Source organism: Podarcis melisellensis, assembly GCF_964234715.1.
Source record: "Podarcis melisellensis genome assembly, chromosome: 1".
Classification (NCBI taxonomy): Eukaryota; Metazoa; Chordata; class Lepidosauria; order Squamata; family Lacertidae; genus Podarcis; species Podarcis melisellensis.
Window position 1 is genome coordinate 5,556,140 of NC_138528.1, and position 12,366 is coordinate 5,568,505.

The window sequence follows — 12,366 nt, forward strand, 5'->3', positions numbered from 1 at the left end:
TTTTGGAACACCCAGGGAGCTTTCTGGATTAGCCACCCCACAATGGCAATGGGAAAGACTGGGGCTGCCCCCCTGGGAAACTGACCTTTTATTGTCACTGCTCTCAGTCGGAGTTTGAGGTGGTTCAGCTGGGGGTGCTTCAGTTCCCCCTACTCTCTCGTCTATGTTCTTCTTTTCAGTACTAGGTGTTCGGGGTTGGAAAAATGCAGCTGCTGCAGCCTGTACAATTAGATACAGGTTTCAAAAATTCACAGTGAACATGTATTATTTATGCATTTCAGACCGTAAAATACCTGGGCGCCCATTTCTTGATGTTAAAACATTTCCCTTGAAAAGGGTGTCTTTATAGATAATTTTTTCTCCCAGTCAACAGTTTTAAATGCATTATTAACTACAACAGAAGAAGTCAGTGATAGCATTTCTTTTGCTTTGTGTGTGTGTGTGTGTGTGTGCATTCATTGTTTGTATGTATGTATTTTATCTCCACCTACTTCCTGTTTCTTTGTATTGAAAAACAAGACAATAGGCATGCCAGGGTCTTAGCTTTTTGGCCACGCTACATCGTTTTGTACCCACTTAAAAAATGCTGTCAAACAACCAACGAAAAATTGTATACATCTTGAGATAAAGTAACAACTCTTGACTGTTCCATGTTCACTTTTCTATCATGTGCATACTGTTATTTATGAATGGTGCACCACAACAATAAACCTAACCCTCAACAAGTGGCTGAAAAACAGTTTTTTGAGATGAGCCCAACAAATTTCCGGTATGAAAATCTTCTTCAGTGCCAACAAGCAACACCTAACAATTCCGAAGCAAAACAGGTAAAATGTGTGCCCTTGAGAGAAAATGCAATAATCTAGTCTTGTGCATCACACAGTATTCCCAATAAATTCACTAGTATGCTACTAATATGATGAAAAAAAGTATTAAAGATCTTAAAGGTAAAGGAAAAGGGACCCCTGACCATTAGGTCCAGTCGTGGCCGACTCTGGGGTTGTGGCGCTCATCTCTCTTTACTGGCCGAGGGAGCCGGCATACAGCTTCCGGGTCATGTAGCCAGCATGACTAAGCCGTTTCTGGCAAACCAGAGCTGCGCACGGAAACGTTGTTTACCTTCCCGCCGGAGTGGTACCTATTTATCTACTGGCACTTTGACGTGCTTTCGAACTGCTAGGTTGGCAGGAGCAGGGACCCAACAATCGGAGCTCACCCCGTTACGGGGCTTCGAACCGCTGACCTTCTGATCAGCAAGTCCTAGGCTCTGTGGTCTTACAAGCCTGATAAAGGACACAAAAGAAGAGGTGGGGGTGGCTCTGTTTTGTGGCCCTTCAGTGGTGCTCACTCTGTGTTTCCCTCACTTCTTCATCTCACAAACTGACCTTCATGCTTGATCTTACAGCCCTCACTTAGGGTACAACATTTCTTGCACTTGATATGAGCTGACAACAATGAATTAGCTGAGCTCCACCCCAATACAATTGTACCTTAGATCCCAAACGACTTGGTACTCAGACATTTTGGCTCCCGAACACTGCAAACCCGATGTGAGTGTTCCGGTCTGTGAACATTCTTTGGAACCTGAACATACGATGGGGCTTCCGCAACTTCTGATTGGCTGCACGAGCTTCCTGCAGCCAATCAGAAGCTGTGCTTTGGTTTCTGATTGTTTTGGAAGTTGAACGGATGTCCGGAATGGATTCCGTTCGACTTCCAAGGTACGACTGTAAGGCAACACGAAGCTCAAGATCCTCACCTGCTTTGACTTCGGCTTAGGAACCAGCGGTTTTATAACTGGACTCTTCTTGTTTGGAGCAGCTCGGCTGTTTGGCGTGGGATTTTTCTTGCCCTGTTTGGTCATGTTGTCTATGATATTAGCCAGCTGAACCAGTTGATCCTTTTGGCTACTGGATACCTAGAGGAGCAAAACATTTTTTTAAAAAAACCTTACTTTCCATCACTCAGGATTTCTGACAATCTTCACACATTTTACTTAAAATTTGAAGTGAACTAAAATCACTCTTGAGAGTCCCATGGACTGCAAGAAGATCAAACCTCTCCATTCTTAAGGAAATCAGCCCTGAGTGCTCACTGGAAGGACAGATCCTAAAGCTGAGACTCCAAGACTTTGGCCACCTCATGAGAAGAGAAGACTCCCTGGAAAGACCCTGATGTTGGGAAAGATGGAGGGCACAAGGAGAAGGGGACGACAGAGGACAAGACGGGGGGACAGGGTTCTCGAAGCTACCAGCATGAGTCTGACCAAACTGCGGGGGGCAGTGGAAGACAGGCGTGCCTGGCGTGCTCTGGTCCAGGGGGTAACGAAGAGCCGGACACGACTAAACGACTAAACAACAACAACAACAACAACAACAACAACAAATCACCAAATACTCACCTTGAAGGGATTGACTCGCTTTTGACTGCTGGGCACAACTGCAGCTTTTGTTACTGGAGAGAGAAGAGAGGGGAGAAGAACACCAATGGAAACCTTTAGAAAACACTGTGTATGCCTTCTGGGAAAAGGAACTAATTGTTTTCATTTACAATAGTTAAGTGGGCCTGCGTATACAGAAGTGCTTTATTAATTAATGTTATGTGTTCTTTATTTTTAGGGTAGTATTCAATGCTGTACACATGGGATTCCATTTATAAGCATAAGGTAAAGGTAAAGGGACCCCTGACCATTAGGTCCAGTCGTGACCGACTCTGGGGTTGCGTGCTCATCTCACTCTATAGGCCAAGGGAGCCGGCGTTTGTCTGCAGACAGCTTCTGGGTCATGTGGCCAGCATGACTAAGCCGCTTCTGGCGAACCAGAGCAGCGCACGGAAACGCTGTTTACCTTCCCGCCAGAGTGGTACCTATTTATCTACTTGCACTTTGACGTGCTTTCGAACTGCTAGGTTGGCAGGAGCAGGGACCGAACAATGGGAGATCACCCCGTCGCGGGGATTCGAACCGCCGACCTTCTAATCGGCAAGTCCTAGGCTCTGTGGTTTAACCCACAGTGCCACCTGCGTCCCTCATTATAAGCATACCTCAGAGATATTGCAGGTTCGGTTCCAGACCATCACAATAAAGCTAATATTGCAATAAAACCCAGCTCCAGCCATAGTCTACTCCCGTGGCCGGAAGAGGGGCAGCAGTGGGGAGCTTTCTTCCCCTGGCTGGGCTGCTTGAAGTGGCACCCATGTCCTGGTAAGGAGCAATATCCACGAACCACAATAAAGCAAAACACAATAAAATGAGGTCTGCCTGAAGCCGCCTCTCCCCATGCCCCACACAATCCCCCAACTCCTCATAGCTGATTTGGGGTACACAGTGGGAGCTGGAGAGGAACTGTTCCAATTTATTACATCAGAATTAAGGGATGCAAGCGTGCTGTTTGACAAAAGGAGAGGAACTGCAGCTGGGCAGCTGACACCAAAAGTTGTGCAAACAGGCACAACCATGAATATTTTTTCCTTGCCTAGAAAATAATAATAATTTTATGAAGGTGATAGACTATATGGGACTGGCAGAAATGACTGGCAGAATCCGAGAGCAGGGAAGAGAGACAGTGGAAGAAGATTGGAAGAAATTTAAGGACTATCTTAGGAAACATTAATGAATGTTAGAATGACGTTGGTTTAGAAATTATGTGGTTAACAGCTGTAATGGTTAAGTAAAAATAAAAGAAAGGCTAAAAATTAAATGAAAAATAAGGGAGAGGATTTGCTGAATTAATAATTAGAAATTGGAATACAGAAAGGGGAGGTATGAGGAGGTCGGGGAAGTAAGTTACAAGAAAATAAGGGATTGAAACTATACTTGTTTTTATTTTTGTTTGTTTGTATTGTTGTTTTGTTTTGTGTTTATATAATCTTTGAAACTTTAATAAATATCTTTTTAAAAAAGAAAAGAAAATAATAATAATTTTGACTCACCAGATTTGGGAGTAGACGCCTTTTCAGAGATTGGCGGAGGTCCTTCAGAAAGATATGACAAATAGTGTATATGTAAGTGCAAACATGAGGAGTGAAATTTGAGGCATCTTCCAGGTTAACCCTGAATAAGTGCTGTATTATAGTCCTAGTTAAGAACACCAGCTAAGCAAAATAATGGTAAGTGAGCTACAAAATGCTAAAAGCTAGAAAACACAGAAGACAGACCCTACTTGCTACTTTGATTACTGAGGGAAAGGAGAAGCAAGCTTCTCCTTCCTTGAAAAGGAAAATGAATCAAGAGAAATAAACCCCAGAAAATAATTCTTCTTTGTGGAGCCGGTCATGTCTGCTCTTATCAACAACCCGTCCTCAGGATTATTTGGGAAATATGACAATTATACAGCCTTCTGCCCTGAATACCTGTGTACATTTGTCAGTCTTACTAGGTTTTGTCACTTCGGATGTGCCTTCCTCCTCCTCCTCCTTCTCCTCCTCTTCCTCGTAGGTCTCCATACTTTGCTGACGTTGAAGGTTTCTGATCCGGGCCTGACCTGATTCTGTGGGGGTGCTACTGTAACTGAAAGCGGATAAATGAACTCAGCAGTCTACTCATTTAGCTAGATATTTAGATAAACAGATGGATAAGAGGCAGCTGCCACACATGTAACAAACTGGGCCATTAGTAAGATTAAAACAACAACTGATTTAGGTCACATGCTAGAAAATATCTTAAAACTGCATACCTAGGTAAAAAGAAGACGATAACTACACACCCTGGCAGCAAAATAAATGAATCACCAAACTTCTGTTAAACTCAGTGAAGGGCTAGGAATAGACAGTGCTGTACCACTGATGAAACTAAGTGTGTGTGGTTGGAAGAAGGTATCAATCACTCTGAGGGGTCTAAAAGGAGGGAGAGGATACAGGGAAAATATAAAGAACAGTAACATATGTTGCACAGCACCTTAACGGACTGTCCTAGAGCTAACAACAAGGCTCTGGTTAAAAGTACACTCTAACGAAGGTCACTGCCAACACACAACCCTTCTCTACAATTAAGGGCGGTGGTGAATAGTGAAGAAAATTAATGTGAGAAAGGAGGAAAGTGTGCAGACAATGGGCTAAGAGTTATATTCACACAGGCCCTTTCTAAATGTGTGTGTGTTTGGGTGGGTGTGTCTGTGTGTGTGTATCTTCCGTCTTCAAACCTTTACACTTAAAATGCTATTCTGTCCTAGAAGAGAAAGATAAGCTTAACTCTTGCTTCCAGAACATCCCCAGTCTGTGAAACATCCCAGTCTTCGCAAGAATCAACTTCAAGCCATAAAAAGATGGCTGTATCTTCCTTTTTATGGAAAATTTGTTCCGAAGAAGAAGAAGAAGGAGGAGGAGGAGGAGGAGGAGGAGGAGGAGGAGGAGGAGGAGAAGAAGAAGAGTTTGGATTTGATATCCCACCTTTCACTTCCTTTAAGGAGTCTCAAAGCGGCTAACATTCTCCTTTCCCTTCCTCCCCCACAACAAACACTCTGTGAGGTGAGTGGGGCTGAGAGACTTCAAGAGAGTGTGGATGGCCCAAGGTCACCCAGCAGCTGCATGTGGAGGAGCAGAGACGCGAACCCGCTTCACCAGATTACAAGTCTACTGCTCTTACCCACTACACCACAAGAGGCGAGAGGCTGCCACAAGGTTTGAGGAACCAAAGAGCAGCAGTGCATCCTGTTTCATGGAGCTATCAAGGGCTCTGCTCTCCCTCCATGGCCAGAGGCAGCAATGCTTCTGAACACCAGTTGCTTGAAACCACAGGAGGGGAGGGGGCTCTTGTGGTCGGATCCTGCTTCTGGGTTTCCCCACAGGCATCTGGCTAGCTCTTGTGAGAGTAGGATGCTGCACTATATGGGCTACTGGCCTGATCCAGCAGGTCTCTTGTGATGCTCTTAACCAGTACACCATGGTGGCTCTCAGATGGTGCCAGTTCCCTTTTTAAGCATTGTTTCAGTCCAGGGGTTGAGCACCAGTATAAAGGCTCCCCATTATCTACGATACTGACAGGGAAGGAACACCACCAAACCTCAGGCACTGGCAGATAGAATATGGGACTGCAAGCCACACAAATGCCCACACTCACTGTCTGTCACTAGTACACGCCTACGTGATGAATGAGGTCCCTGCAACTCCTTCACTGCAAAAGTCTGCCAACTCTGGAATTTCTTCTTACCCAGCATTCAGATGGTTTCGGAAATCCTCTTCCTCCTCCTCCTCTTCCTCCTGCATGCCGTGCTCTTCGGCAGCTGCCAACTCAGCTGCTCTCTCTGCTGTCAGTTCACTGAGCCGCTGGGCGAGATTCAGCCTCCGAGAGCGTGAGGCGTACTTGATAGCTAAGCTCCTGGCATTCTGAGTCATAAGCTCAGCAAGCTCCATGCAGCGAAACTCGCGTTCCAGGGTGCAGGAAAGCTATTCGTACGAAAGGGGAAAAGAGAAACAAAGTCCCGTGGTGTTTAGCAAGGGAAGGTTCTCTTGTAAAATCAAGAGAACAAAAGCTATACAGTAGTACCTCCAGTTACATAACCCTCTGGTTACGTAAACTTCGGGATGCGAAAACAGCAAACCCGGAAGCATTTTACCGGGTTTTGCTGCGCACACATGCGCAGAAGCGGTCCTCAGGTTACGGAAACCAACCAGACCTCCGGAACGGATCCCGTCCGCAACCAGAGGTACCACTGTACTCCTATCCTCCTCCCTCTCACTGGGAAAGCCACCTGCCTGTGGTCATTCTTTTAAAAAGCAGGTAACTTTGGTGGGAACCAGCCTGCTACTGGAGTTACACTGCCTTTAAAAACTGTTAATTTAAGAAGTAGACCTCAACATTTTAAAACCGTACAGGAGACAAGACAGTAATGGGCAGTGCAAAACTCTGGGGCTATGACACGGCAGACCAAGGAACTATGGCGTGTGGGGGTTAGTTTACTGAGGCTTCGCTAGCAAAGGGTGGGGGGCAGTTGTCACGTCACTTTCCTCTCTTGGCATAGCTTTCTCTTGGCTTAGCAAGGCTCCTCTCCTAAGAGCCTCCTGCTCTTAGGCATTAGCTACTCACACATTAAGCCCCCAGGTACATTCCTCCTCTCTGATCCAGCCCCTCCTCACCCTTCTCCATTCTCCTCCCATTCCACATAGTTTGCACTGTGCCTTGCCTCCATCCCTGACACCTCTGGCTCCACCCACTGCAGCAGCTGTGGCTACAGTCACAGCCAGCCCACCTGGGACTTCGCAGCAGCCTGGGAATAGCAGAGGTGTTGGCACTGCCCAGCCACAAGATTTGTGTGTTGATTAAGCAGATCTATCTGCGTTACCTATCCACGCTCAGACCACACAATGTGTGTTGGCAAGCTAGATCTTGCAATAGTGCGTGCTCAAGCCTAAACGCCCTTTGTATGTTTCAGGGGTTAATAAAGGGTCACAACCAAATTCCCAAGCTGCGAAGAAATGATGCTATTTTGCTAAGCAGCGTGACATCAAAATGCTTCAAGAGCTGTAGTTGCTTTTTGATTGAGAACCTCCCTCACTTACTGCAAACATTTTCATCAAGAGATTCTGCTGTTCTTGGGTTGCCTGGCTTTTCAAACTTTCATCGTGTTCATATCCATTTTGGGATAAATAGTCCAGGTAGCGGTGAAACAAGACAGAGCGCCAAAATTGCTCCTGAAGCATGCAGGAAAAAGAAAGGGGGGAAAACATAGTTCAACACGTTGCTGTTTAATCAGGACCATTTGTAGGTCCCGATATTTGCAGGAATTTAACAAGGTCCTGAGATTGCTCTAGTACTTACAATAAACAAGCACACAAATGCTTGCCCTCCACATGCAATGCATGTAAACCGCTTTGAGGGTATTTACAACACAGTGGTGTATTAACTGAACGAATGAATGCAAACACACATATACAACTACGGGCAGAGCTTCTGTACATTTTCTGTTCAATACATGTAATTTAAACATGAATTCAACAAATGTTTCTGACCAGTCCCACAGATAAGGAGGTTCTGCAGTGCTTTTCTTCACAACAGAGATAATGTGCATCAGAGGTGTTTTATATTAAATGACGTGTCAGATAAACTACTCAAGGAACTCACGTGCTCCACTTCCATGCAATACAGACAAAGCAAAAACCATACAAAATGGGTCTGAGAAAAGGAAGCAAACTGCAATCCCTTATTTAGGTCTTCAGTCTTCCGGCTCCAAATATATTGTTTTCCCTTCAGTTTTTGGTGCTTGGTATTATTTTGAGTCCAGCATGTGGACTGCTGCAAGGAATTTGTCTATGACCGCAATCGGTTTTTATGTTAATATTTATCATATGACGTATGTGTTTTATGCGGTTATTATTTTTCACCTGGGATCCAAACGTATGAAGGGCGAAAAGTGCAATAAATAACAACCATAAAGTTGCTTTCATTAATAACACCGTTGTCATTAACAAACACCCTTTTCCAATATGGATCTAAGGACCAAATCCCAAGTTCTGACTACATACACACTGCAAGGGCTGCTTTAATAATCTGGACACACATGTCAAGAGGGCAGCGATGCAAGACAGCCAGCAAACCAAACCAATGTTGACTTTCCCTACCTCCATCTGGCCCTTATCTGTTGCTGTCTGGCAAAAAGGAAGCTTGAATGGCAGCACTGCTACTGCAGGACGGGGAAGGGTAGCGGGGAAACGGGCTCCTTTACAAGGGATGCACCTGCAAGGAGGAAGCACAGAATTAAGATGCACACCTAAAAGCAGTGTCTCTCTCCCCCCCCCCCCGAGTAGGCTCTGTCTAAAGGAGCAATGCATGCACGCACAGCACAATAAATAAAAGGTACAGCTTATCTTGCATTTTACCACTTCAGTCTACAGGTCAGGGAGCGGCAGTTTCCGTACTCTCCCACATCAGAGGGGAGAAAAATGGCATGCATTAGTTTTTATTTTTATAAAGTAACACATTACAAAGAGTAGAACAAAACTCCAAAAAAGCATTTGCTAAATCTAAAATTTTAGCCCCATTCAATTACACTAGTACAATCAAATCCTTCATACACCCATTCTCATAGGTGATATATTTTAAAAATATAAATATAAAGAGAAACCCTGTATTTAAATAACACACTTTCTGTCTTTTTCTTTCTTGGAAGAGGAAGGAAAACCACAATGACTGTGACTTGCATTCATCAACCCAGACGTATCCTGGGGCTTTTCATTAGTTTCCCTAGAAATGAATGACTCGATGGGGGAAGCAGAAGAACACGCCGTCTCTGTACAATTGGCCAAGTCCACAGATAACAGCAAGATGCCTCCCTGAGTGGCTGCAGTGAGCCTAAGCTTAGCTTTATCAGGGGGAAATAACGCAACCATTGGAAGAAAAAGATAAAAGTAAAGCAACCATGTACGGCTGCGCTCTATATCTGCAGGGTGTCTGCAGTAAAAGAGGAGATTCTGGGCAGCCCTAAGGTGATGGTAGTTGTGACAATACCATCACTGAAGGCAAGAGCAGCCTGGTGCAGTAAGATCTGCTTCTCCAGCAGCTGGAGCTTTGTTTGTTAACTGCATTTCCACTTTGAAAGTACATAAGTCTGGATTATTTCTTTTGTAATAGTGAATTTATTCCGCCTACAAAACTGTTGCAGTTTTTGTTTTACTTAAATTTATTATGCTTTGTTAGCTAGCTGCTGTTAGAAGCTGCCCACTGTGGAAAGGTAGCAAAAAATACAGTGGTACCTTGAGTTAAGTACTTAATTCGTTCCGGAGGTCCATTCTTAACCTGACACTGTTCTTAACCTGAAGCACCACTTTAGCTAATGGGGCCTCCTGCTGCCGCCATGCCGCCAGAGCCCGATTTCTGTTCTCATCCTGAAGCTAAGTTCTTAACCCGAGGTACTATTTCTGGGTTAGCGGAGCCTGTAACCTGAAGCGTATGTAACCTGAAGCGTATGTAACCAGAGGTACCACTGTAAACCAAAGCAAGTCAATTAAGGGCAGCCTTAGTTGCACAGCTGGCTGTTTAAAGGGGAAGAGACGCTTTCATTGCTAGCAGCACCACATAGACCTCTTCCCACCCAAAAAATTTAAGCTGGAGGGGCATGGAATAAATAGGCAGCAGTGGAGAAGTCGTAGACAGACAGCAGCAGAGGATAAACGGGCAGGTGGCTTTGGACAAAACCACCTGAATATTCATGTGCTTTTCTGTTGTATAACCATGCAAACTCTAACTTCCTACCTGAGCTGCTGTGGGTTTTCATGAATGCCCACAATCCAGTAGTGATCTGACTTCCCTTTACAGTGCTCCCTTGTGTCACAGACTGGGGTCCAGGTATTACCAAGTCCTCGGTTCAGCATGCGCACGACGCCCTCTGAATCCGCGTAACAAGGGGTACCTAAAAAATCAGGAACATACACACACACAGTGTTGTTTTGAGGGTTCTCTCTGAAGCAGACGCATGAGCTACAGGTAGGATATTAAGTGCAGCACTCCTCTCTGCCTTACTGAATAAAAAAAGTACGGCACATTTTGAAGAAAATCGGGGGCTGTTAACTTTGGAAATGGCACCACCTTCTGGTAGTCTGTAGTAACTAAGTTGTTGAAATTCAGTTTTAACAGCCATGTCCCCTTGCAATCTTCAAGAGTAAGCAAGTGCACAAGTATCAGTGACCCTTTTAAGCTGGTAGACAGTGACAATGATGTTACTCTTGCAGGATAGCCACCTGTCATTCACAAAGGTGCTTGGTCCCCTTCCCCACCCTGGTATCTCCATCAAGTTTAGAGATGCTAAGTTTTGCTCCTGAAAAGCTCCTTGCTCAGCTCCATCTCCACAGATCTGGGTGTTCACTAATAATGCTGAACTTCCCTGCTTAGGACGTTGCAGGCATCTCCACCTCTTAGGACAGGCATAGGCAAACTCGGCCCTCCAGATGTTTGGGGACTACAACTCCCATCATCCCTGACCACTGATCCTGTTAGCTAGGGATGATGGGAGTTGTAGTCCAAAACATCTGGTGGGCCGAGTTTGCCTATGCCTGTCTTAGGAGGCTGCAGGCATCTTCAACACCACCAATTTAGCTTGTAAATCAGCCCTTAGGGATAACGGCTTGCACCCTAACTTCCCTTCCACTCATCAGTATCGTTATTTTATTCAGATTTTTGCCTGCCCTTCACCATCAGGTCCAAAACTGAATATTAAAAACTGCTATAACAAATTACAGTTGCAGAAATAGGGTCTGAATGTTAAGGAGTTCACATTCACGGACCAGGGCTTTGGGCTTTCCCTCCCGCCCCCCTTCCCACTTGTCCTGGGGGCTGCGGAGCCTTTGGGAATGATTTGGAATATAGTACAGCTGGCTGCAGAGGAGGTGTGGAAACTGGCTCCTATCACTTTCATGAAGAGAAACTTAGGTTCCAAACCGGTGAGCAATACAGTGGTACCTCGGGTTACATACGCTTCAGGTTACATACGCTTCAGGTTACAGACTCCACTAACCCAGAAATAGTACCTCGGGTTAAGAACTTTGCCTTTAGGATGAGAACAGAAATCGTGCAGCAGCAGTATGGTGGAAGCGGGAGGCCCCATTAGCTAAAGTCGTGCTTCAGGTTAAGAACCATTTCAGGTTAAGAACGGACCTCCAGAACGAATTAAGTACGTAACCAGAGGTACCACTGTATCCAGTTATGTCTATCCACTAACAGAACAAACCTTCACCTGTGCAGTGGGACTTCCTCTTCTGCTTACACACCCCCTTGTACCCACCCACCCTCTCAATATAAAGGATCATAGGAACTTCTAGAATAGAATTGATGGGGCGTGAGAGGGCTGTGGGGGAGAGTAGAAGAATGGGAAGTCTGTCACACAGTGCTGCACATCCCCTCCCCCCAGGGAAATGATATGGACACATCTCAGAATAAAGGAGAGAAGCGAACCATCTTACCTTCTGCTGAAAATCCTAGCCATGTGAGATAGGATTTCCTGGAAAGAGGAAGTGGGTCACCGTGCAAAAGCTGCCTCTTCTTCCTTCCCAGCTCTAGCAGCTGCACCCCAAGACACTGATCCCCATCAAAACCAGTACCTATAAAAGCAAGAGGGATGGGGGCAATTAATTCTAGACCGAAGGAAGTTGCAGAAAAGGAGCTGCTGCTGGTGGGTGAAGATAGCTGGAAGTTGCTCTGTCGGTGTGCCATTTTCTGGGCACCTGAAGGACCTGGCTGAATTTCTATCCCCTGGATAATTTTTAAGCATTCGCAGAAATATCTAAGTTCTTAAGTCTCGATAATTCCTTTTATAATACTGAATTTATTCTGTCTGCTAAATTGTTGGTGTCAGGGAACTGCCATCGGCTCAGAGGCGAGAAATAGAAGGGCAGTTGTGTTATAGGGAGCCTCCAAAAATCTTGCGATGCAGTTCCTTTTCT

The 12,366-nt window shown here is 45.2% G+C and overlaps 1 protein-coding gene across 2 annotated transcripts in view; it reads right to left on the reverse strand.

The window, feature by feature from the left end:
• WDHD1 (WD repeat and HMG-box DNA binding protein 1) overlaps positions 1-12,366 on the reverse strand; it is a 42,888-nt gene that overhangs the window by 2,011 nt on the left and 28,511 nt on the right. For both annotated transcript variants that reach the window (XM_081909533.1, XM_081909534.1), the window contains exons 16-25: positions 11,887-12,024; positions 10,184-10,340; positions 8,554-8,668; positions 7,495-7,626; positions 6,146-6,381; positions 4,374-4,507; positions 3,931-3,972; positions 2,402-2,454; positions 1,760-1,918; positions 86-219 (exon numbers count right to left, since the gene is read on the reverse strand). In XM_081909533.1, the coding sequence (XP_081765659.1) occupies positions 86-219; positions 1,760-1,918; positions 2,402-2,454; positions 3,931-3,972; positions 4,374-4,507; positions 6,146-6,381; positions 7,495-7,626; positions 8,554-8,668; positions 10,184-10,340; positions 11,887-12,024 (1,300 nt within the window). The remainder of the gene's footprint in view (positions 1-85; positions 220-1,759; positions 1,919-2,401; positions 2,455-3,930; positions 3,973-4,373; positions 4,508-6,145; positions 6,382-7,494; positions 7,627-8,553; positions 8,669-10,183; positions 10,341-11,886; positions 12,025-12,366) is intronic.